The sequence below is a fragment of the Gracilinanus agilis genome, chromosome 2 (assembly GCF_016433145.1).
Source record: "Gracilinanus agilis isolate LMUSP501 chromosome 2, AgileGrace, whole genome shotgun sequence".
NCBI classification, from domain to species: domain Eukaryota; kingdom Metazoa; phylum Chordata; class Mammalia; order Didelphimorphia; family Didelphidae; genus Gracilinanus; species Gracilinanus agilis.
This window is the reverse complement of record NC_058131.1, coordinates 143,656,885-143,684,153: the sequence shown is the minus strand read 5'-3', so window position 1 is coordinate 143,684,153 and position 27,269 is coordinate 143,656,885. Positions and strand designations below refer to the sequence as shown.

General features: G+C 32.5%; 1 protein-coding gene across 1 annotated transcript in view; it reads right to left on the bottom strand.

Moving 5' to 3' along the window:
- Nucleotides 1-27,269, bottom strand: part of XRN2 (5'-3' exoribonuclease 2) — a 106,884-nt gene that overhangs the window by 27,065 nt on the left and 52,550 nt on the right. Inside the window, exons 14-24 of the mRNA XM_044663438.1 lie at nucleotides 27,040-27,084; nucleotides 23,962-24,093; nucleotides 20,983-21,101; nucleotides 18,747-18,882; nucleotides 17,221-17,328; nucleotides 17,018-17,107; nucleotides 16,399-16,471; nucleotides 9,545-9,628; nucleotides 7,779-7,876; nucleotides 7,622-7,701; nucleotides 4,410-4,466 (exon numbers count right to left, since the gene is read on the bottom strand). Of these exons, the coding sequence (XP_044519373.1) occupies nucleotides 4,410-4,466; nucleotides 7,622-7,701; nucleotides 7,779-7,876; nucleotides 9,545-9,628; nucleotides 16,399-16,471; nucleotides 17,018-17,107; nucleotides 17,221-17,328; nucleotides 18,747-18,882; nucleotides 20,983-21,101; nucleotides 23,962-24,093; nucleotides 27,040-27,084 (1,022 nt within the window). The remainder of the gene's footprint in view (nucleotides 1-4,409; nucleotides 4,467-7,621; nucleotides 7,702-7,778; nucleotides 7,877-9,544; nucleotides 9,629-16,398; nucleotides 16,472-17,017; nucleotides 17,108-17,220; nucleotides 17,329-18,746; nucleotides 18,883-20,982; nucleotides 21,102-23,961; nucleotides 24,094-27,039; nucleotides 27,085-27,269) is intronic.

The following is a 27,269-nucleotide window of genomic DNA, read 5'->3' as shown; positions in this document are numbered from 1 at the left end:
GTGTATTGTCTCATAGGTGAGAGATTGGTAAGGGTGGGCAATGGGGGTCAAGTGACTTGCCCAGGGTCACACAGCTGGGAAGTGGCTGAGGCCGGGTTTGAACCTAGGACCTCCTGTCTCTAGGCCTGACTCTCACTCCACTGAGCTCCCCAGCTGCCCCAAAAGGGTAAGTTTTATAACTCTAAATGCTTCTTTCATCAAGAGAAAGAACACACTGAGCATACAATTTTATATATTTTTAAAAATTATAAGTGAATAACAAAGAAAAAATCTGAAAATCAAATAAATTAAATTGAAAGGGGGAAAAACTGAATTGAAAAATAAAACTAAGACCCCCTTTTTTGGGGAGAAAAAAACTAGTCTATTTTATAAAAGAGAAAACCAAATCATATTTTTTACAAAATTTTTTACAAAAATTTACAACTGAAGATTAAATAAAGGAAACTATCAGAAACTATTTTATCCAATTATATGCCAACAAAACCGACAACTTAGATGACAAAATCTTACAAAAATGTAAAATACCTAAATTACCAGAATAAAATTATTTAAATAACTAAACATCAAAAAAAAAAAAAGAAATTGAAACAAAATGAATTCCCAAGGGACCAAATGGTTAAGTGAATTCTATCAAACATTCAAAAGACTGATTCCAAATTCTATTTTCAAACTATTTTCAAAAAACGGGAAAATAAGGTAACATTATGAACTCTAAGATACTAACAACATCTCAATAACAAAAGGGACAAAATAGAGGCCAGTCTTCTTATTGAACATAAATGGCTAAATATTAAATATTGAAAATTATAACATACTAAAATGTATATACTATAACTAGACTGGATTTATAATTGAAATGGAAGGTCAATTCAAAAAAAGGAAAATCATAAAGTAAGAAAAATAATTTCTTCAAAAACCAAGATTATAAGTCATAAAGACTTCTGACAAAATCCAATACCCATTTCCATTAAAAATATTAGAAAACTTAAGAAATAAATGGACTTTCCTTGATAAGATAAACAAGCTATATAAAACTAAGAACCAATATTATAATAGAGAAGTTAGAAAACTTCTCAAAAACAAGAGTAAAATAAGAATAGCTATCACACTAAAATTTAACATAATACTAGAAATCCTAGCTGCAGCAATAAGAAAAAGGTATCAAGGAAATAAACATAATCTAATAGAAGTTCATTTTTACAGATGATATGATGGTATATTAAGAGGATACAAAGGAGTTAACTAAAAATTAATTGAAACAATCTCAGCAAAGTTATAGGATAAAAAGTAAATCTACATAAGTCTTTAGCATTTCTGCTACAACAAACCCATCAGGAAGAGATAGAATGAGATATTTCATTCAAAATACCTGTAGAATGTAGAAAATATGAGAGTTCTTCTATCAAGGCATAGTCAAGAACTGTATGAATACAACTACAAAAGACTCTAGAGAAATAATCTAAATAAAGAAATTATTAATTTTGGGGTGCCAACATAATAAAAATAGTATTTAAATTTTTTTTAAATTTACCTATTTGGTGCCATACCAAGAATCTCCAAGGGAATAATAGAAAAAGTAAAAAAGAAAGTGGGGGAAGAAATGCCTCTAACAGTATCAGATTCCAAACTATACTTTTAAAAAAAAGCAATCATTAAAACCATTTGGACTGATTAAAAATAGAAAGGTCTATCACATGACATACAACACATTTAGAAACAAATACAGTAGCATAGTGATTCCAGCTACTAGGGTAAGGGTTGCCTATTTCCCAAAAACTGATGGGAAAATTGAAAAGCATACACAAATAAGGTATAAATATCATGCCAAATATTAAGATGGGCTCCAAATAGATATGAAATAGACTTATAGGGTGACATCAGAACAAACAAACAAAAAAGCTAGGAAGGAAACAACTGATAAATAAAACATATGTATATAAAATAGATAATTTTGATTACATAACATCTTAAAGTTTGTTAGCTTCTTTAATAAACAAATGAATGTAGTTAAAATGAGAAGGGAAACAAGTAAATGTGAAAAAGATCTTTGTTGTACATTCTCAGATAAATAAGGAACTGATTCAAATTTATAAGAGCCATTCCCCAAGAGAAATGGTCAAAGGATACGAACATGTATTCTTCAAATGAAGATTTCCAAACTATCAACCATATGAAAAAAAATGTTCCAAATAACTAATAACTAGATTTATAAAAATTAAAGCAAATCTGAGGTTCTACTATAACACTCATCTTTTTGGCAAAGATGACAAACAAGGCAAATGTCCAACTTTGAAGGATCTATGGGAAAAGTGACATACAAAAGCACTGTTGAAGAGCTTTAAATTGACCCACCAATTTAGGAAATCAATAAAAAATTACTCAATTGTGAATACTTTTTATGTATCAATATTGCCACTAGGTCAATCCCATGAGATACAAAAAAAAAGTAAATATAGCACAAGGTCCTGATCTTCCCAGGGAATATTCATAATAAGATCAGATAGCCTTTTCTGTCTGACTTACTAAGCGGAGAACATATTTTAACTACTTCTTAAAATCAACAGCTCTCCAGAACCAGAAGAACATTGTACACAGAGACTGATACACTGTGGCACAATCGGATGTAATGGACTTCTGTACTAGTAGCAATGCAATGACCCAGGACAATCCAGAGGGACTTATGAGAAAGAATGCTATCCACATCCAGAGAAAGAACTGTGGGAGTAGAAACACAGGAAAAAAAACATGATTGATTACATGGTTCAGTGGGGATATGATTGGGGATGTTGACTTTAAAAGATCACTCTATTGCAAATAGTAATAATATGGAAATAGGTTTTGAACAATGACACATGTAAAACCCAGTGGAATTGCTTACTGCCTCCTGGAAGGGGTGGGGGGAAAGGAGAGAAAGAACATGAATCATGTAACCATGGAAAAATACTCTAAATTAAATAAAAATATAAATTTATTTTTTAAGAAATTAACTATTCTCAGGTATGAAAGGGATTCATTAAGTCATCTATTCTAACTCAAACCTAACATAAAATCCCTCCTAGATATCACCAAGAAGTTGGTAATTAAATTTCCATGGAAATGGAGATTCAGTGATGGCAGGTCCACTTCAGGCAGCTCACTCCACTATCATTTAACTTTTGATGACTTAAAGCCATTATCAGGGACCATTAATTGTTATCATGATGCCCCCAGGGCAAATGAAGTGTATCCATTTGCTCCTAAATTGTTTAGAAACTGTTTTTAAATATGTGTGATTTCTGATCTTTCCCTTACTGTAAACTTTCAGGTGTTAGAGAAAACATGGAGAGAATATAATAACTGATTTCGAATATTTGAAGGACTATCAAAATCAGAAGAAGGATTAGGCTTATTCTACTTGGCTTCAAAAGGCAGAACTAAGAGCAATGAATGGCTATTGTAGTGTTATTGATTTAGGATTGAAGTAAGCAACAACTTCCTTAACAACTCCTAAATCAGAGCTCTTACAAAGACGGAGCTGCCTCAGAATGTAATGAATTTCTTTTCACTAGAGGTCTTTAACCAAACGGCTAGGTAATAATGTGGTCAGCTGAAGGAGATCTTGCTCAGGTATACATTTGGACCAGATGTCTTCAAATCCCATCAGATTCTGAAATTCTCTGAGAATTTTGTGTTCCTGGCTCTAGAAAAACAATTCTAATGACATAGTGTCACCCTTTTCCTGTCCTATCTAATACAAGGAGGACTGAAGGCTGACAAAGGAATCAAAAAAGTCAAATCAGAAATCTCAGGGGGCAGCTGGGTAGCTCAGTGGATTGAGGGTCAGGCCTAGAGACGGGAGATCATAGGTTCAAATCCGACCTCAGACACTTCCCAGCTGTGTGACCCTGGGCAAGTCACTTGACCCCCATTGCCCACCCTTACCACTCTTCCACCTAGGAGCCAATACACAGAAGTTAAGGGTTTAAAAATGTAAAAATAAATAAAAAATAAATAAAGATAAAAAATAAAAACTCTCAACGAATTTTCCAACTCTAATTACCCGATTCTTCTCTTCAGAGACTTTATGAAAGTTTTCTTACTAGACTCTTTTTCATCTAGATTCACAATTATGTTAGGGATGTCTGAAGTTAGAAGGAATTTGGTAAAATTCCTTTAAAATAGATTAGGAGTCAGAAAGTCTGTATTTGAATCTCAGCTCTACTAAGTATCAGTGTGACCCTCAGAGTTACTTGTTTAGCATCTCAGTTTTCTCATCTAAACATAAAAATGCTGATTAGACAATTTATAAAGTTCCTTATAGCTTCATTTTTAAAAGAATGGCCGATATTACCATAAGTCAAATTCAAAGACAAGAGGGAATTCTACTTTTTGTTAAAACCAGAGTTAAGTACCAAGTTTGGATCACTTACCTGATTGCAGTGTTCTGTGTCAGATCTCGCAACACTGGAACAGGAGAATATACTATTCTAAAGGAGGAAAAAAAGAATTAAAACATTATGTATGACTCGTTCCACATGATTAAAAAGAAACTGCTGAGGGGACCATGATAAGCACAATGATTGACAACGAGTCAGAGTGGCTTAAATCTCATGTTGTTTCTGTTTTTTCTGCTGGACATTTCCAATCTAGAAAAAATAGAACAAAATTGGCTAACAGGAAGGACTTGAAACCCAAAGACTTGGAAAGACAGCACCTGCTTTTGATGATGTCAAATCACCAGTCCCAGTTGAACTATACAGTAAGGTACTGAAAGAACTAGTAAATGTGATTACTAAGCAACTATTACCAGTGAGCTCTGATAAAGGATAGTGAACAACATTTAAGAAAGCTGTATGTCCCAATTTAAAATTTTTAAATTTTATATCATATACTCCAAGGAGGCTCTTAATGAAAAGGGTTCCTATATACCAAAATGTTTACAGCAGCATTTTCTTGTGGAAACAAGGTAGACAACAAACTATTGGGGAATGGCTAAATAAATTGTGGTACATGAATCTCAAAATATTATTCTGCTCTTAGGGTATTAAAAATGTTACAAAGGGAAATAGGGAAAGACATGAACTAATATGAAAGTAAATAGAGTCAAGAAAACATTATTACACAATGTTAACAGTGTACATAGAAAGAACAACCATCTCAAAACAAGTGAATGTTACAAACTTACAATCAGCTTGGACCTAAAGAGACACGAAAACACTACTTTACAAAAGGGGAAGTGAGAAGTGAAGATATGTGGAACATTACAAACATCAGATTTTCTTCAATGTATTGATCTATATTTGCCAAATTTATGTTCTTTTTCTCTTTTAAAAAAAAGCCTGTTATAAGGAATGATTCTCTGGGAGAGATAAGACAATGAAAACATGGAGAAATTTAAATGATGTAAAAACAAAATATAAAAATAAAAATATTTCACAAAAATTCAGCATAGCCTCACTGAAAACAGGACATACCTAAGATTAGCATTTTTACATTGCTTGTTAAGACTGTAACATAGCACAAAGTTTACAAAGATTTTAGCAAATCACTAATAAAAGTCTTTCATGCTATACTTATGGACAAGAATGAAAGGTTAAAAGCTAGACAACAATATAATTAAGGTGGATTCAGAATTGTTTAAAATGTCAGATCTGTGGAAAAGTCACACCAAAACTGTGTGGTGGATAATATCAAGATCCAAATGGATCCTGACAGGCTAGAACATTGGGTGGAATCTAATTAGATGAAATTTATGAATGATGAATGTGAAGTGTCACATTTATGTTCAAAAATTAGACTCATTAGTATAAGTTCACTTGAAGAATTTGAGGATTTAAAAATGGGCAGCAAATTCAATGAATCAATAATCTTAGTTATCATGAAAACAGTCTCCAGAATAAAGAAATGATAGCACCAATGAAATCTCAATCAAATCAAAGGTAGAATAATATGCTCAGTTCTAGGTGACAAATTATAGGAAGTCAGTCAGTAAGCATTTATTAAGTGCTTACTTATGTGCCAGGCCTTATGCTAAGTGGTAGAGATTTAAAGGAAGGCACAAACATGTTCCCTGTCTTAAAGGAAGTCACAATCTAATAAGGGAGACAACAAGCAAACTCTTCTGCTCATAAAAGATTTAACCGGGTGTAATCTCAGAAGGGCACTAGCAGTTCTAAGAGGTGGAAAGGTGAAATTTAAGCTGATTCTTGATGGAGGCCAATCTGAGGAGAAAGGCAGAGATGAGGAAGAGAGCACTGTAGAGCTGTGGGAACAGCCAAGGAAAAAGTATAAAGGTCAGAGATGAAAAATTGTGCTCAAGAAATAGCAAGGTTGCTTGCTTGACTCTGTTGTCTGACACTAAAATTGGGCTAGGTTATCATGGATTTTAAAACCCAAAAAGAGTTTTAAACTTGACAATAGTGATAATAAAGACTTTGATTTATGTGATAAATGTCGATTTAAGGGCAACCAGGAATGAAGTTTTGAGTTCATGTCCTATATTCAATAAGGAGAAGAAAAGACTCAGAAGTTGATAGGACAGCTGCCTTCAAAGATCTGTAAAGTTGACACATGGAAGAATATCTCCTATTTGGTCCTAGAGGTTAGAAATAGGAAGAAAATACAAGAAAACAGATTCAGAGATAAGGAAAATTTTCCTAACCTTAAAGTAGAATGGAATACAGAGGGAAATGGTAGGTTCCCTTCATTTGATATTTTTGAGCAAAGGTTGGATGACTATTTCTTGGATATGACATAAAGAGCATTTTTGTTGAGGAATAAGCTTAAACTGCATGGGCCTCTTGAGGAACCTTTCAACTCTTGATAAATGATGTATTTTGTTGTTGTTGCTAATGAAAGAAAATCACAATGATCTTTACAGAAAACAGGATTTGCCTTTTCCAATATTATTGAAATTATAGTTTTTTAAGCACTATTTCAAATGTATTGCTTTATAAAACTACTTGTTTTATGTTGACATGCTGTTTTTAGATATAAGAGGGATTTAACTCAGATTCTCAATTCTGTTTATTAAACCATTCAGTCCATAAATGAAGCATTATAAAATAATCAAATATGTAAGCATTTAATAACTTTGCTTTAGAGCTCTTAAGAAAAAGATCTGTAGATTTATCATATTTCTTATTTAATAAATATAAATTGAAGTTGAAAAACCTTTTTTTCAAACCATTTTTATGACTTAAAATAGTATGCATTTCCTTAAGAAACGTAGTTTAGAATATTTATAATTTGGGTAAAAAATTAAGTCAGGTTTTTAAAAATTACTATAATATCCAATAGTAATTAAAAAACATATCTAATAATTTTCTGAGCATACATATTCCAGTGTCCAAAGGGAAAAAGAGTATGGTAAATGAATTTATCAGAACTTGGTTATCTTGACCAATAGATCACACACAATTTTTGGATAAAATAACAAAGTACTATTCTTAATATACAATATTTATATTTTTCTTAATTGTCTTTTTTAACTTTAGGTGAGGAAATAAACACTATAAAACTCAAAAGTATAGAACTAAATCATACTTAAATATGTCATTTGACCACTTTGAGTCTTAGTTTGCTTATCTATATTGTTCCAACCTTAAACTTATGATCAGAATATCTAAATCCAAATACTTACTGATCTGGAAGAATAGCTTCTTTATGTAAAGTAAGTTTTCCTTGAATCCCATGACAAAGTTCAGGTGGTAAATCTACTGCCTGTGAAGAAATATATGATTAATTTAACAGAAAAAAATTAATTATGTTAGAAAAAATAGAATACTGACATTAATTACCTCTGTGGAACCTGTTTTGTACAATTCTGAAAGGAAATCACAAAGTGGATGGTGTTTCCCCACAAACATTACATCACCACCAAGACTATTTCTTCTAGCTGGGAAAAAGAGAGGAAAAAGGATAGAAAAGTAGAAAGGGAAAGAAAGCTAAGTCAAACCATTTTAGAAAACAAAATGAAAGCAGAAGAATTTTTAGAAATCAGGAATTTCATCCATTAAAATTCATAATTTGCAGTATCAAAGATCTCTAAATATAAGAAAGAATTTAGTGGATTTCTATTAGTTATATAGCTGAGCTATGGCATTTTTTTTTAGTTTAGAGAACTACAAATAAAGTAGTTATAGAAGAATTTGATAAGCACACAATATTTTCCTTTTTGCATTCTTAAAAAATTCATATAAAATTTATCTTCTGAGAAAATCTGGACTTTTGTAGTTCTTAGCTTGTCTGGCTCAACAAATACCATCATGTTATCAAAACGATTCCATTAATGATAACATATTAAGTTACATCTTATTAATGCTATCTGTTGCCACATCCTGATGACTTTACTTTCAAAACATCTCTCTTATATGCACCCTTCTCTCCTTTGCTATAACTACTGTTCTGGTATAAGCCTTCTATAGCTCATCTCCCTAACTCAAATATCTCCCCACTCCATTCTTCCTGATCTTCCTGACAGATCTGGCATGTCACCATGGGCTTCTATTAGCTCCAGAATCAAATAAAAATCTTGATTTTTGAAGGCCTTCAAAACCCATTCCTTTCCTACCTTTTCAGCCTTCTGTTAACCTCAATCACTCTTTCACCTTTTAACACTGGCCTTCCTAGTTATTCTTTATTTTCACTGGTTGTCCCCCAGGCTTAGAACATTCTCCCTCACCTCCACCTACTGGGTCTCCTAGTTTCCTTCAAGTTCCATGTAAAATCGTACATTTTACAGGCAGGCTTTTCCAATCTCCATTACTCTTAGGGTATTTTTCAGTACTATCAGACTATGATACCACGTGAGGTTTTCTTGACAAAGATATGGGAATGGTATGCCATTTCCTTCTCCCTCTTATTTTACAGAGGAGAAAATTAAGGCAAGGACGATTAAATGACTTGTTCAGGGTGTCACAGACAGGAAGTATCTGAAGCCAAATCTGAACTCAAGAAAATGAGTCAGCCTGACCCCAAGCCCAGCACTCTATTGCCATCATCTCACTGCTTCACTAGTGCATTACTTCTGTTCTAATCTTTCAATTTATCTTGTACAGCCCTTGCTTGTACACAGCTGTTTGCATGTTGTCTCTCCACATTAGACTGTGAACTCTCTGAGAGCAAGCACTTTAACCTTTCTTTGTATCCCCAGTATTTAGCATAGTGTCTAGTGTGTAACAGGCAACTAATAAATGCTTAGTGAATATCTTTTTAAGAAGCTTGGGTTTTAACTATTTTTTTCTTTCATCAGACAGGGTGGAAGGGGGTGGAACAGATATATATTTTTACAAATAATTTCATGTCCAGTTCTCATAAAAACTTAATTTTGGGATTTTCTTCTGGATATTATATGAGAAGTTCATGTGAAATCTGGAAATGCTTATTATTGTTACCTCATCATTAATTTAACATCAAAGTTGATACTTTTAAATAAGAGAATTGAGTCTTTTTTTAATTAAAAGCACAACTAATGCAACAGAAGTACAACCTGATAAAAATGCAAGACTGAATTTTAAGTACATGACAATTTAAAGCATTTAATTTTTTAAAATATAATTCTCACTTTCATCAGGTGTAAGATCAGGATAAACTTCTTCCAGAGCAGCCCTCAGACGACGTTCATCAACAAATGGTAACAGGGCAACACCTGATTTTCAAAAATTAGAATCAGACAAATGTTGTTACTACTAATTTAAATCAATACTTCTAAGTGTCCTGCTAATATAGGGAAAAAATGTGTGAAGTAGAGACCAAAAATGAGGTGAGATTAAAAAATGATTGACTGATGTTAACATTAATTTTTAACCCTAGAAGGTAGTACCTTTGGCTAGAATGTTGAAAAACCAAAATGGCAAAAAAAGTCACAGCTTAAGACTTCTATAAGTTATAATTTCAAATAATTTATTCACTTTTTCTAGATCACTTGTCACAATTTCCCCTTCAAAAAAACAATGAGGACAAACTTTAACTTTCACAGCAGTAAGTTTCTGCTGCTATGGAATAATGAAACAGTTGATAATCACACATTTGAGAATATGATTTATTAAAAAAACCATTTTAGTTCTTTAAAAATGATAGCCAAAAATTTCTATCAAAAATGTATCAACCCAAGTTTGTGTCCACACATATATGTATACTATTAACTGACAATACAGTAGATATTTTAAAATTAAGAATATTGGACACTGTATTCTAAAATGCTGATATGCAGTTAGGCATCTTTTACCAATTAATATAAATGTGGAAACAACATCTTTGAAATTGTTATAAATTGGAAATAAATTGAAATTGTTGAGAAAATAATTTTTTCCTCAAGATAAAAAAGTCAAGCAGGAAACCAAATTCTATACTATCCTGTGTAGGCAAAACACTAAAGTATTAAAAACATTTTCTAATCACTGATGAAATACAAAGATGAATACATGCTTCCTTCAACTGAGCAAATATGCCATGTTTACTGTGTCTTGCTATGTGGTTCCTCCATTTAAGTAATAGAGATTGAGATTCTAGGCAAAATCTCAATGTTGGATCTCATTTGTAAAATGGATGGCATCTAAAAGCACTTTGTCTGAAAAAGATATGGGAGTCTTAGAGGGCTGCAAATTTGAGATGAGCCAAACAATGTTACCTTTAGCTACATTAAGGGGGGTCATAGCTTCTAGGAATAACAAGCTAATTGTCCCCTGGATCTGCCATGGTCAAACTATATACACCTAGAATTATTACACTTAGAGCTGGGAGATTTAGGGAGTACATTGAGAAGTTGGAAGTATCTGGGACAAGCAGGTTGGTGTAGAGCCTTGAGTCCATGGCATATAAGCCTCAGTTTAAGGAACTGGAAAAGTTAAGTTTCCAATTAACCTGGAAAAGAAAAGAGTTAAGCGGGAAATAATAACTGCTTTCAAATATAGGAAAGCCCTATCGTGTGGAAGAATGACTAAACTGTTTCTGTTTAGTCTTAGGGGACTGATCCAAAAGCAATGGATATGTGCTGAAAAAAATCAAATTTAGGCTAGGTATCAAGAAAAATATCCTAACAATCAGAAATATTGTTTCTTATGACTGATGTATATTTCTAAATTAGAATTAAATGAATAACCGTAAAAGTAAAAATATAACACTAAATATTAAGTGCCAGGAAATGATAATTTTGAAGCTTTAACTATTCCTGAGTATTTTTTGCTTGTCTTCTATATAGGTGATTTCATTTTGGTGCTTTTTTCTCAGTGATTATATTTTTTTTTAGGCAACAAAAATAATTTTCAAGTACTCAGTCGATAACTGTGAACAGGCTTAACCAACCAAATTTATTCTGATATAATATTGCTTCTTGGGAAGGTAATATATTTTTCAATTAAGTCAAAAAGCAAAATAAATTCCAACATAACATCTAAAATAATTTTAAATTAATTTCAAGGACAATACATTAAAAGAGAAAAGTAGGAAAAAATGAGAACAAGCTTATTTAACCATATAGTTGGAATATGTAAAAGAAACAAAAAAAAAATTTAAGCTAGTACTGAGAAATAATATGAGGAACATGGGATTTTCTTTTACATACTAACTTTCTGAAACCATGCATTATCCATAGCTAAAAATCTCTACATTAAAGGAAAGCTTCCTCATGATATAAAGGAATTCTAGCAGTTAAGTTCTAGCAAACAAGAAACTTGAAATTCTATTGGCAGCAATAAAGTCACATAGCAGCACTCAATGCAAAGAGCAAGCCACACAAAATATATAATCCTTTAAAAAGTGCACAATATGATAGAAATACTAGTAACCTACGTACTTGTCATCTTTGATCATTAAGAAGTCTTATTTTAAAAAAGAATACTGAGCTTTCTTCAAGGAAAGTATGATAAAGTATATCTAATAAAAACCATCTCATTAAAAGTATTTAACATATATATATATATATACATGTATATATGTATGCACACACTGTTATAGAGAAATGAGGCAAATCTTTAGTCTTTGGTGAATCAAAGGGAGAGGATAAAAGGTGAATGAAGTGATAGGAATGAAGGGGATGGCTGAATGTAGGGAAGGAAAGAATGAGGTGGTATATAGGATGGCAAGGGAATGAATGGGACTATACAGGAGGGTAGCTGGAACAGGCTAGACACTGAAGGGTAGAGAAAGAGGACACTGGGGAAGATAGGCTGAACCCTTCAAGGCAGGAAAGGTATCCCTATGGACATAAAGGAGTTGGGCCAGTCAGAAGTGTTTAAATCTGCCTTGAGGGCTTTCTCTTGTTAGTTTCCAAAGTCCCTTGTGGGAAGAGTCAAAGGGGCTCCTTCCTGCCAGTGAAACTGATGGCAGGAAGAAGTCTCGAGTAAGGACTTCCTGCCAAGATGGATGCCCACAGTTCCCTCAAGAAATAAACAGAGGGGCAGCTGGGTAGCTCAGTGGATTGAGAGCCAGGCCTAGAGACGGGAGGTCCTAGGTTCAAATCCGGCCTCAGACACTTCCCAGCTGAGTGACCCTGGGCAAGTCACTTGACCCCCATTGCCTACCCTTACCACTCTTCCACCTATAAGTCAATACACAGAAGTTAAGGGTTTAAAAATAAAAATTTAAAAAAAAAAAAAAAAAAAAAAAAAAAAAAAAGAAAGAAATAGAAATAATTCCCTCCCTCTTCAACTCTTGCTTAAATTTTCAACACAATGATTCACCAGAGGGTTTGAGTAGGTAACAAAGGGGTTTATTAATTTTAGGGTTGATCAGAAAGGAGAGAGGGGTTACGGTTTTGTAATAGCCGCTAGGGCAGGGGTCGGCAACCTTTTTGGCCGTGAGAGCCATAAACACCACATTTTTTAAAATGTAATTTCGTGAGAGCTGTACAGTGCTCACAGTGCGTGCTCCTGTAACAGTGCCTGAAAAAACATTTACTTTATGGCTCCTGCAGAAAGAGCCAGATATGGCTCCAGAGCCATATGTTGCCAACCCCTGCGCTAGGGAGAAACTGAAGCTCTGGGAAGGATCAGGAGAGGGTTAGACTGAGAGAGAGCCTGCTCTCCCAGTCAGAAGATTTGGCTGCCTTAAAGTAAAGTATATACTAGATCAACAAAATAAGGGATAGGTTGATTCAAAGATGTCCTACTTGCCTACAGAAAACTAAAGCCCACGAAGTCTAATCACCAAAACCAAAACCCACCCTTCCTCCCAGAGCCCAAAGGGAAAACGAGGTAAGATAATAGAGATATAATATGGAGAAGGTCAGGGAAAGGTCCAGAGAAATCAGCTAACTTCAAATTGCCAGAGACAAAAAAAGCACAGGCTAAAGCAAAGTCAAAAGCCAAAAGCAGAGCCTCAGTTGGACCTTCCCCTCTCTTTAAGTCTCAGGTTCCAGCTGAACTTTTGTGAACATTCCAAGAGTTCTAACTGCCAGGAAGTTTACAGTTGACTCTGTTGCATCCTTGCATTACACAAATTGCTGATCCCTTATTTGTCATTAACAGATGAACATTCAACTCAAATAATTCTAGCAAATTTGCTTACATGTAAAAAACTTTATAACAATTATAGCCTTGGCACTAATAAAATAACCCAAGAGATCAAGTCTCAAAGAAAATTACCAAGAATTGTTAATATTAATAATTTCCTCTAACAGTTGGTTTATAGCAATGTCACCAAAACTAAAGATTAAGTGCTTCCACTGCAGCATTTAATATCATATGTTAATTGAAATTACTATGACTCACAGATCAACTACAGGCTGAGAGCTGAGAGTATTTTAAAAGTTCCAAAACCAATTTCTAAACATAGCTTTCTTTAAGTTTTATGCCTGTGTGTTTTTCTAAGCATATTATTTCTACCAATCTACAGGGCTTCAGCTTGAGTTTAAGAGTAGTAACAAAGATACAATTTTATCCATTCAACATTTGTCTATTTATAACATGCTTTCTGATAATCCAAGAATACAATTTATAACTTGTCATTAAAATTACGCATCAGATAATGCATTCTTCATTTTCTTAGGAAGGCATTGTCCCAAGGTTTGTTTTTTTTGCTACTATATGAACAAATTTATTTAAAAGCTAGAATACTCCACAACTAATATCTGTAATATCTGTGTTTTATCTCTTAAACCATGAAAAAAATATATATATATATATGCTATATTTTCCTCGGCTTCTGGGATAAGAACTCAGTATTTGACAAAAACTGCTTGAAAAATTAGAACAGAGTATGGCAAAAATTAGGTTTAGATCAATACCTCACATACTATACCAAGATAAGTTCAACAGTGGCTTATGTCTTAAATATAAAGAATGATATAAGAAAATTAGGTGAACATAGAACAGTATACCTATCAGATCTATGGAAAAGGGAATAATTTAAGACTAAGCAAGAGATAGAGAACATTATAAGATGTAAAATGAATAATTTTGATTATATTAAATTAAAGAGTTTTGTGTAAGCAAACTAATGCAACCAAAATTAGAAGGGAAGCAACGAACTGGGGGAAAAATTTATAACAAATTTCTATGACAAAGGTCTAATTTCTTAAATATACAAATTTACAAGAAAATCAAGCCATTCCCCAATTGACAAATAGTCAAGGGATATGAATAAACATTTTTTAGCTGTAGAAATCAAAACTATTAATAATCATATGAAAAAATGTTCTAAATCCCTCTTGATTAGAGAAATCCAAGTCAAAACAACTTTTGAGGTACCACCTTATACTTGGCAGACTGGCCAATATAAGAGTAAAGGAAAATAACAAATGCTGGAGGTAATGTGGCAAAATTGGGACACAAATGTTTTGCTGATGGAGTTGTGAATTGATCCAACCATTCTGGAAGGCAATTTCCAACTGGTTTGTATCCCAAAGAGATTTTTAAAAATGGGAAAGTATCTGTACAAAAATATTTATAGCCGCACTTTCTGTGGTGGTAAAAATTGGAAAATGAAGGGGGGTGTCCCTCAATTAGGGAATAAAAAAATTGTGGTATATGATGGCAATGGAATACTATTATGCTATAAGGAATAGCAAATTGCTTGATTTCTATAAGAACTAGAAGAACCTACATGAACTGATGCTGAGTAAAATGATTAGGACCAGTAGAACTGAATAGTAACTGAAACACTGTGGGATGTTCATACGTAAAAGACTTTGCTACTAATAGCAATAAAGATCCAGGACAATCCCAAGAGACTTATGAGAAAGAATGCCATCTACAGACAGAGAAAGATCTGTGGGAATAGAAATGCAGAAGACAGACATATGATTTATCACTTGTTCATATGAGTATATGATTTGAGGTGCTGGTTTTAAAAGATTACTCTTACAAAATGAATATGGAAATAGGTTTTGAGCGATAATACACGTGTAACCAAGTGGAATTGCTTGTTAGCTCTGGGAGGAGAAGAACTTGAATCGTATAACCATGGAAAATATTTTTGAGATGAAATTATATTAAAAAGCAAAAAAAATTTTCTTTTCTATACTGGTTTTTACATCTTGTCTTCATCACTGAGACTTATCTTTATAATCATGAAGAATTCCTATATTCAAAAAACCTACTCTAGTTAAATCTTAAAAAGAAAGTTATAAAATAATGGTTGACATTTTCCCCCATCTTGTGTTTGACTCATCTATGCCTTTTAATTTTACTTCTATTTCTGATGTTTTATTTGTTCAGAAGCACCAAGGAAAGGGACTAGATGTCAATCAATTTTAAAACTTCTTTGATTTATCAGTAAAATGTATGACTAAGCAAAAGATGAAAATTATTGATTAAAGTAAGATTTTGTGAATGACAATGTAAAGTTGGTCAACTACAAATACATATTTGTTTATTACATTTAATATTAATTAAAATTTTTAATGAATGTGTCTTAAAAGCTAGAAAGAAAAAAGGAAGGGGGAAAAGATAAAGAAAAGAAATTAAGAAATAAATAAAACTGGCACTTAAAAATTTTATTAAAATATTTTTAAATTTCATCTACTTCATTATTGTATAAGCAAATCCTTAAACAACCTATGTGTTTTTGTTCTTTTCAGCACTGCTCACCTACTAACAAACACTGACCAAACAGAGCAAAATCTGTTCACTGAACTCAAAATAGATAAAAGATATAATTAGATATCAAGGCTGCTAAGCAAAAATGAAGGAAGAAAAATAATGCTTCTCGGGATAATTTACTATTCAGGATGACTACTAAAATCAGTATTAAACATTGTTAATCTTAAATATGTACAAAATCTCAATTATATTCTTCAATATAAATTCATAATTTTTCAAACTTTAAAGCTGTTTTAAAGTATAGCACACAAAGTAAATATATCTAATTAAAAATGCCATTATAATTTTGTTCACACAGGCACGTGTGTGCATGTATGTGCGTACGTGTTTCCATTTAGATTCTCTAAAGTTGAGATGAATAACAGAATGTAAACATTACCTTGCCAAGCATATTTCTTCCCATTCAAATCAATTGCAAAATCTTCAGGATAGAAGTCAATTATACTTGATTCCTGTATTCGAAGTAGGATGAAAAAAAATGGTAAAAGAAACTGTAAAAGTCTATTGTGTCTTAGTCTTAAAAATGTTTTATCTTACATTTAGATTATGATTTTTATATCTTTTTAAAACATACTTTAAAGAGATAAACTAATTTTACTACAAATGAATTTTGTTTTGTAATCGTACTTTAAAGAATTGAGGGATTAAAACTAAATATTAGGGGCCTATTTTGTTAAAATACCAGTTCTATTCCTATATCATATTTCATTGTATCGATGATGACATTAAGGAAATATAGTTTAAAGTTTATTTCAAAATGATCTTCTTGGAAGTTGAAGCCATCATGGGCAAATAAAAAATAAGAAAGCAAATAAAAATTAAAAGTGAATGTCCATTGACAAGAAAAGTTTTTTTAAATTTTTGGACAAGTAACAATGGAATTAGTTATGCTGAAATTACATTTCAAGTAGTTCTAGTCTTTCTCTAATAGTTTTAAAACTAGAAAATAAAAGCAGTAGAGGTTCAATTCAGATTAATAAGAAAAAAAGTCTTCTTACAGGGTCACTCATAAGCTTCCGCCATGAGGGAGGTAGAAAGTTACCACTTGCAGCTGGAAACACACCCATAAGTTGCTCCAGTGGTTTAAACTGGGGGGGGGGGGGGGAGAAAAAGGAAAAATGAGTTAGAAAATGTACAATTTTTTTTTTAAAGTTTGGCAAAAAGTTCCCAAAATGCTATAGTTCTAAATAATCAATCTTACCGGTCTTGTACCCTTTTCAAAATCAGACGGCATATCTGCAATACCATCGAAGTCTGAAGCAAATGGTGCATAATGGAAAGGATAATACCATTTCCAGGAAGCACAACCCTACAAGTATTAAATATTGCATTAATTATAAACACAATGAAGGTGGTGAAAATTATATTGCTTTAAGAAATAACAGTTTTAGTACAAAAATTATCAAAATGTATATATAAATCTATTTACACAGGTTGGCCTTATGCTTTTAGGAAGTTTGTCTTTATTACAATTGTATTACAGACTAAACTCCTTGATTCCTAAGAGAGGAAAAGTTCGGGTTTAAAAAATATATATGAAAGTATTTTTAAGAAAAATAGAGTCTCTTATCAAATATATATCTGGGAACTAGGCTTCTTGAGGAAATCAAACTCATACACCTAAAAGGCTGTCTCTGAGCCATGATATCTTTAAAATCCATGTCTTTATAGATGACAACTCAACACACCACCCACTATGATAAATTGACATATTTGAAAACACAGTGGGCAAAGACTCTGAGTTTTAATCAAATAAAGTATCTCACATGATAAATTTCAGGAGGGAAAATCATTTTCCTCACATGGCAAAGGACCTCTTATGACATTAACTGGCAGCCAATATAAACAAATTTCAAATAAAATTAAAAAAAAAAAAAAAAGATTGTCAGTTACACAATACTGTCCCCAAAATCCCAAATTGATTCCTACTACCACTATAAAATAATAATCAAATCTCATCTAATGAAAAACTAAATAGTATTCATAAAAGTGATAAAAATTTTAATGTTTCTTAGTTCTTTAACATCAAGTAGGAGAAATTACAATATAATCAATAGGAATAAATTACATAAACAAAATATTAATATCAATTGCATCACACAATTCTACTGCTTATAAGGTAAATATCATCCACTCCCAGATCACACAAAACACCCTCTGCTCTCAGAGGACAAAACTATTTATTAACAATCAGCGATACCACCTCCAATATGTCTAACTAATCTCTTGCAAATCTGACATCTCAATTATCAAAAGATTTTAAATCAGATAGATTATATCAATTATAATGCATTTCATGTAATATCATTGCATTGCAGAAATTGACATAATTCAATTTTTTTATAATTCTTACTAGTATATTGTATGCTTTGCTCTTTGTATAGTCATTTATTAGCATTCAATTAATTAATCTAGCTATTGCATCATTCCAGTTTTTATTACTGACCTTTAATAATCTTTTAAGTAAATCACTCTATGTGATGAAAGTGAAATTGCTTAACCCAAGAGAGATGGAGAGAAATGTGTGGGTGTGTGGGTTGCACACCCATTTTAGAAGTTCAAAAAGCTTTACAAAAAAAGTACACAGGACAATGGAGTCAATTTGGGCATGGGAAACTTTTACAAGGTAGGGGGAGGAGGGTTTAGGATATAATTCAATAAACAGATTATATATAAACTGTCTTTTTAAAATAGTTAAATGATTTGAAAAAGGGAACATTTTAATACCTGGTAATAATATCGAAGAACCCAACATAGTCCTTCAACATAAGATTGCACAACTTTACGACGAAATTTGTCATCAGCAGCATCAACATCAAATTTATTCTTGTAATACCGTTGCTTCCAACCGGACTCCCATAACCTAAAACCCAAGAAGTTAGTTTTACTCAAATATACTGCTAATTTGAAAACTGTCTAAATAAATATTCTGAACAACAAGGCAATTTAACACAAAAGTAGATCTACAGTATATAGGTAGCCATGCCAAAATAGACTTAACTGTGTGTAAATGGAATTAGCTCTACAACTGCATTATTTTGAAAAAAATTCACTATCAAAGAGGATTTGCCCAATGGCTACAAAAACAACAATGCAACCTATTATTTCATTTAAACCAGTATAACACTGAGTTTTAAAACTTATAAAGGACAGTGTGTATTCCAAGTTCCTAGCCTTTTTAATCAAAATTTCCTTTTGGCACATAAGACTATCATAGAAAATTCAATCTGTTACAAAAGAATGATAAGAAAATCTTTATTTCATAATTCTGGAAAAAGCCATGCACCATATCTGATAATTAATCATATAAAAATAATTTAAAGTTGGTTTTAGAATAGAGTTAAAAGTAAATTTACTCTATTATAAGCCCCACCCCAAGACTAGCTCAATGCTATTGTACATATGAAAAGGGGAGGCCATAGGTTGTTGCAGTTAATTCCTCAAAGCTGGTAATGCATTGAAATATAATCCAGTTCACTGTAAATTTATTTAAATCACTGAGTCAAATCAGGAAGCCAGTATACCTTCTAATATACCCAAAAGGCTAATCCTGGAGGTAGTTTTCTTAACTAAATTTTCCTAATCAACTTTGGAAATTAATAAAAAAAAATTAGATTCTCATAAATACCACTTTGATCCTATGCTTGGAGAGGTACAAAGCAACAAAATAAGTATGCCAAAAGGCCAAAAAAAGTCCAACTGTAACAAAAATCAACAAGTATATTCTGTTCTAATATCTACATTTAATATTTAAATATATGCTAAAATACATTTTTTCAAACTGAAGACAAATAAATGGCCAGTATTTATCTTCTGAGTAAAATAGATTTACCAAAGTTACAATTGCTATTAAGACAAAAAAAATATCTTAAAACAATGGTAGAAATTTAGGAGTATTTTCTACCCAGTACTAATAGTAGTCTGAATTTTAAAACCAAGAAATAATTTAATGCCCTTCCCCCACTCCACCAAAAGATTAAAAACCAAAACCATATAGTAAGCTATCATTGATGCTTATTAGTTGGGACTGTTAAAATTGAGCGAACCACAAGACACTGCTTTAGCAATGAAGAGAAGTTGTAATACCCTGGTTTGTCAAGAATAGTGAAAAACAGAATGTTCAATGATAGATACCGAGTCTGCTATCAAATGACAGAATGTTCATCGAAGTTCCTAATCACCAAAAATTCTAGCTTCCGTGATCGATAGAAAATAAAGGTAATCTGTTGGACTTCACAAAGTTTTCATATATTTTCTTCTAAACATTTAATGAGTTTGAGAAATAGAAATTTGTTAGTTTTTTATCTTTGGCTTTTCAAAGTTTTGTTTTATTTTTGAAGGCAAAATTGACTTTGTCATAACCTCAAATTCAAGACTTTGTTGACCAAAATTCACTCCTAGAGAAGTGCATACCAAGGAAATAACTTCTCATTAAAACAAAGTTTATGCTTACAAATCAGTTTTTTAATTAAAATTCAAGTCATATATGGTTTTTAATTTATGCAATTGTATACTTCTGAGGATTTATGATTTTGTACATTTTTTTTAAAAGAGCTGTTCTACTGAGATAATCAAAATTAGCTATATTATGTATCTAAGGATAACTGAACTTTATGGGTTAAACAGCTTAAAAATTCAATCTCAAAACAGTGACATTCAGATCACATAATCAAATCTAAACACTGAACGTCTAGCCAATCTAGTGCCTGGTCTCAAAGGGAGAAGTGGCTTGGAGGATGAAAACCTGCACGCATACTAATCTAGATACTTAGGTTTAACAGCTATAGCTTACACATCTCACTGGAATTTACAGAATATTCTAACCCTCCACATTAATTACTGGTGGATAAAAAGATCACAGTAAAGCATCGGAAGGCACTGCTGCTCCAAGCTAAATGGCATTAATTAGACTGCATCTATTCCAGCAATTTGCTAACAAAGTGCTACAAAAAAATGGCTTCACCTGACGTTATCCTCTGGCTCAGGTTCACTGTCACTATCTTCTGCTTTTCGTTTAATTCCTCCTCCCGGAGATGGGGAACCATCAGAAGTGAAACTAGTATTGGGAGATGTTAAAGGACTCTGGGGACAAAAGTTATTATATTACAAATAAAAGGTTTGAACATTCACTTTAAAGCCCGTATAAATATGCAGAGTATTACTATTTTTATTGCATACTTAACTTCATAAAAGTATTCAAAATATCCAGTAGATAATTTTGCAAGTAAAGTAGAAGATGCAAAGTCCCATCTCACATCAAAAAATCCAAAAATGGCAATTAATAACAGCCCCCCAATGCATTATTATTTAAATTCTCCCAAACTGAGTTCAGTCATGACAAAAACAATAAAAAAGGAAAACAAATGAAGTAAAATGCTGATTTTCATCTTGGAATATTACTTTTCCCTTTAACACAGGATCACTGAAATGAAAAATAAGGACTGAATTGCAAGAATTTGAGCAAAGAAGTGAACAAAGGACAAAAAGGTAAAACTTTATGTTTATTTCTCCACAAGAAAAATTAAGAAAAGACTCTAATAAAATAAATATTCGAAAGAAAGAAAATAATAGCAATGCACTACGATGAAATTCACAATACAAATGTAATAATAAATAAAACTGGTAATAAAAAATCCAATTTCTTGAAAATGTTAATCATAACCTGTACAACTTACATGCTAATAATTTTAGACCAAGATATTCTAAGTACTTAAAATTTATAACTAGAGATGAAATTTTTAAAGGAACAGAGTTGAAAATGTAGAAAACTTTAAAAAAAAAAGACTATATGTACATTGAGCTTGTGTACCGCTGTAAGTACAAAAGACAGAAGAAAATAAAGAATACATGTATCAACCTTTTTTATGTCTCATTTTATAATACTCACAGAATGTTAGGGCTAACAAAGAACTTGTGAAATCTAATCCCAACCTCTTTCTACATAGTTGTCCTACAGAGAGGAAGTGAATGGCCTAATATTATACAGGTAGAAGGCAAAAGAAGAGAGATCTGAACATAGGAGCTCTGACTCCAATTTTGTGCACTTTCTGCTATGATACTACTGCCTCTAGGTTATTCTGATTTTCTAATTTATTGAAAATATTCTTAGTAGATATCCAGCCACTTAATACTCAAGAGCTTGTTCTTAAGATTCTGCCCCCCCCATTCCAATGGTTTTATTAAACAAATAATTCCATTAAAATAGCCTGGGGGTAAGGATGCAGGAGGCACTTTTCTGGATTTATTACCATTACTTCCTTTAAGTTTCAACTAAACTATTCTACAAGTCATTACTACAACTCAGCAATGTCTTTTTAGTGTCATCTCTCTTTTCTGAAATGCATCCCCCATAAGTTCTAATTTTCTTCAAGTTCCAATTAAGTGCTATCCACTTTCCATATAAAAGTTTTGCCGATCACCTCAAGTTATTAGTGCTCTCCCCTCTTTAAATGGCCTTGCATTTGTGTAATACTGTATTGCTGCTTTGCTTTATAGTTGTCTCACTTTTTCAATTTTTAGAGCAGGAGTTGGCAAAGTATGACCAGAGTCAAATCTGTTTTTGTTTTATATAGCCTGTAAGCTAACAGTGTTTTTACAGGTTTTGCAAAAATGTCAAGGTAAAAATTAAATAAAATGTAAAATGTAAAAATTTAAGTAAAAAAATTTTAGGATTCCTATTTTGGAGAAAAGAAATATTTTGTCCTAATCACTTCTAGGTGTCTCAAAGAGGCATGTTTTGTTTTGTTTTGTTTTGTTTTTTAACCTCCCTGCTACAATCCTTCCAAGATTCAAGTTTATTCAGATTAAAATTTAAAACTCTTAGAGGATAAGACAGAAGAAGCAGATATAATACCAGAATTCACAAATATGAGGACTTCAAGACAACACTATGCTGAATTTCAGTTAACAGAGTGAATTAATCCTTTATGTCAAAAGTTCTCCACACTGGAGATAGCCTTTGAACAAACTTTACAAGTACTAGCAGATAAAGGTATGCTGAGTTTTATTTTTTAAAGCATTTGCCTTAAAACATAATATGGGAAGCTTTAGGGAACCAGGCTCAAACTTTGCATAACAAAAAAGAATTGGGAGAGAATCGCTGTTCAAACAGGTCTCAACCTCACTCTTTTATATAAGCACTATCTTAGGTCTAGATCACAAATCACTAACTTACTGAAGACTTATGCAAGAATTTTTTCCCCCCATGATATAACTTTTCCTGATTCTCACATCCCACCCTTCCATACTTCTACAACTTTCCCCAGGGGACATGTAAGATATTTCCTCCCACAATAATAAACTTCCAGAAGAAACATTTTAATGAATAATCCTATATCTCTATATTGATGAATTCTCTGGAGAGATTCCTAGGAATAAATAGACTAAGTTGAAACATGGCAATCTCTCTTCTCTGATGCTGTTGGAGGCTGACAACCTCCTTTCATCTCTTATTAAGAATTGGTAACAATCAGTAGCATATATTTCATTGTGGCCAGCTCAAATTCATTAGTACTACTTTATAATGTTTTTATAATACTCTTTAAAATGTCTGATTCAGGATAGAATGAGATGACCTATGATGTCATCCTTCTAGGTTGAGGCTATTCTATAGGTTGTGGTTGTTCTACAACCTATAGCTTTAGAGTGGTCTAGTCCAGAGGTTAAGTGATTTATTTCCCTAGGTTCACAATAGCCAGTGCATACAAGAGGCAGACTGAAGGCTTGAGTCTTTATTCACTGTGCCACACAAGTACCTCTCACATATATGAGGTTATACCAATATACCAATTAAATACTTTATATTAAAACTGTACTGTTAGAAGAAAAGTGAGAAATTAAGGATATAGGAAAAACTACTATACTCCAACAATTTCAAATAATTAATATATTTGATTATTTACTATACACCAATGGAGTAAAGGAAGAATAAATAACCACTTACAGAGTTATTGTGCATTCTCATTTCGTAAGCTGCTTGTCTTGGATTACTGGCTACTTGAGAGCCATGTGAATTTCTCGTACCCAAGGCTTGAGGGGTTAAAATTCCACTAGGAACAAAAGCTGGTTGATCCCTCTATCAGGAACAGAAATACACATATATGTTCAAATAAAAATAGAGATTAGCAAACAAACTCATATTTATTAGAGGGAAAGAACATTCTAAAGCAAGGTATTAACTTGAAACAGGACTTCAACCTGAGCTCCATAAACTTGTACTTTTAATATTTTAATAATTATATTTTAAAATATTTGCTTTGTTTTGTAATCCTATATATTTTATATATTAAAAACATTTTGCAGAGGCTATAATTTCAACAGACTGCCAAAAGGATATACAGCACAAAAATAGATAATATCTCCTGTCTTAGAATTTGGTCTATAGTATTGCTCAATTGGTCTTTTCCTCAGTTTCTTTTGCTAGGGTATTTTCATGCCTCCCCCTCTAAGGGTATCTCAAAAGGTTTTACTTTGAACTCTTTACTCTTTCTACATGCTCTTGATGGTCTTCTTGGAACCCAATGAATTAATCTATTCTTTTTATGCATATGAATTCAAAACTATACATGTAGCGTTCACAAACTTAATAAGAATATATTTCGTAGGCCCCAACATGGTATATTTTATATGTTCTACCATGAAATAGCCCATTCTCCAAGTTTCCCTATTTTTGGTCTGATTTTCTTCATCTGTAAAATGAAGATAATTCCTACAATACAAATTCACAAGACTACTATGAGACTCAAATGAAATAAGGTATGTAAGGAGCTGTGATAACCTTGAAGATCTCTATGTGCTGGCCACGACTAATATTATCTACCACCTCCTAACTATTTTTTAAATCTACTCCCTCATATAAAACTTATCAACAAGTCTTGTCTAATCTACTTCCCTCAACCACATTTTATAAGACCACATTATTTGTTTCAAGTTCTCATCACTTCTCAATTGGGCACAGATCTATTTTTTTAGTTCTAACCTCCTGACTTCCAATTTGATATCTTGATCTAGAATTGCTGTAGGCATCTTAAAACTCAATTATGTCCAAAACTGAACTCATGGTATACCCATTGCCCCCAGATCCTCCTGTCTACCTAACCTTTCTTTACTGTCAAGAGTCTCACAATCTACCTAAATACCTTGGATTGCAATCTACATGTCATCTTTGATTCTTTATTCTCTCTCACCTTCATATCCATTAAATGGTCAAGTTTTGTCATTTGCACATTTGTGAAATCTCTTATACTAATACTCTCTCCTCTGAAAATGCAACCACCTCACTATAGGCCCTCATCACTTCATACCTAGACTACTGCAATATTGTGTCTCTCCCCACTCAGATTCATCCTCCACAGAGTTATTAGATGTTCTCAAAGCCCTGTCTGACAACATCATTCTCCCATTCAAACTCCAATGGTTCCCTTTCATCTATAAGATCAAGTTTAAAATTCTCTATTTGTTTTTTAAAGACCTTTACAACCAGGCTCCTCCTTATCTTTCCAATCTTCTATATCTCTCCTCCATGTACTTAATCTGCAATCCAGTGACCCTAGCAGCCCCTTGCTATTTGTTCTTCATATAACACGCCAGACAAGGGGCATTTTCACTAGCTGTTCGTTCTTCCATGTCTAGAACTCTATTTGCCTCCTGGATTCCTTCAAGTCCCAGCTAATGTGCTACCTTCCATAAGAAGTCTTTCTCGGTTTTATCTTTGTGCACCACCTCTGAAATGATCTCCAATTTATCCTGTATGTTATAAATATTCTTTCAGCTGCCTTTTTTTTAATGTTCCTGAGGTTTGAAATGTTTTCCCATTCCTTTAATATCTTCCTCTCCTTTATAGTGTCTTGCATATAGAAAGTGCTTTAATAAACCAATGCCTCAACACACTCATAATTATGCTGCATCAAGCACTTATCCTACCCTTAGTCCAATCTGGCTGTTTTCCAGTCTTTGTTCTCTTTAATACCATTACTATCTTTCCTACAAAATTGTGATGTTATAGTCCAAGTACATTGGATATCTCCACTGTCCTTAATGATGAAAAGAATTAATTACAAAATTTTGTAGATATTTTCCATTTTTCTTGAGATTAAGGTTCTTCATCCATTTTTATACTTAAATGTCCTTGGGATAAATTTATTTCATCAGTGTAGGGAACTCTCACTCTACTAATGCAGAATACAACTACTCTACAATTTAGATTCTTGCTCCAAGGTCCCAAAGAAGTAAAAGGATTTATCCATGGTCATACAACTAGCATGTGTCAAACATAAGACTAACCTAGGTCTTCCTAACTCCAAAACTGGACCTTTATCCACACTACATTGGGTTGTCTCTCAAGACATCCATATATGAAAAACAATTAGTAATAATGCAAGAATGTATAATTAAAACATAAAATGGTCAATTTAAATAATAAGAGTATTCACCAGAAAAGGGAAAGGATAAAGAAAAGGAATAGTCTAAAAAGACATAATAGAACAGGATCTTCAAAAAAAAAAAGCAGAATTTAGATAGAACATTCCAGTAATGAACATGCCCTGTTATTAAACTATTCCAACTATTAAGTTGGAACAGATAGTCTTTGGCTAAAATAAAGGACTCATCTTGAAGAATAGGAGAAAATGAGGTTGGTAAATGGAGAGAGATACTGTAGAAAACTCCAAATAGCAGTCAGAGTTTAGACTTTATCCTGCACTTAAGAAGGCCCACCCAATAGAGATTTTTAAGCAGGGAATTAATATGATGAAATCATTATTTAAGGAAGATTAATCTAATGATCATAAATAGGACACAGTGGAGAATAAAGGCACACTGAAGATATAGAGACAAATTAGCTGTAAGCAATCTGCAAGAGAGTAAAAGGAAATTCAGCTAATCACTATTTATTTCTTTAAATGAGGCCTGGTATAAGCACATTCTTGGCCCAACACTACCACTGATACTTCGTGGAAAAGAAATGAAAGTGAATTCTAATTTTCTGCCAAAAATATGGTCAAGGAACTTAGTTAAGACTTACCTTCATCCTTTTTCTTTTTTCTTTTTGTCTCCTTTTAAAACTTTCCTAAAACAAACAAACAAAAAACACTCTATAACATTCAAATCATTCCATCAAGTAACTGCCTAAATGATTTAAAGTACAATAATAACTAGCATAATTTATAATTAATAATAATTTAAGAATTTTGTAGAGGTCTTAAATACTGAGACCCTAATAATGCTCTAGCTACATATCACTGCTTTGGCTAT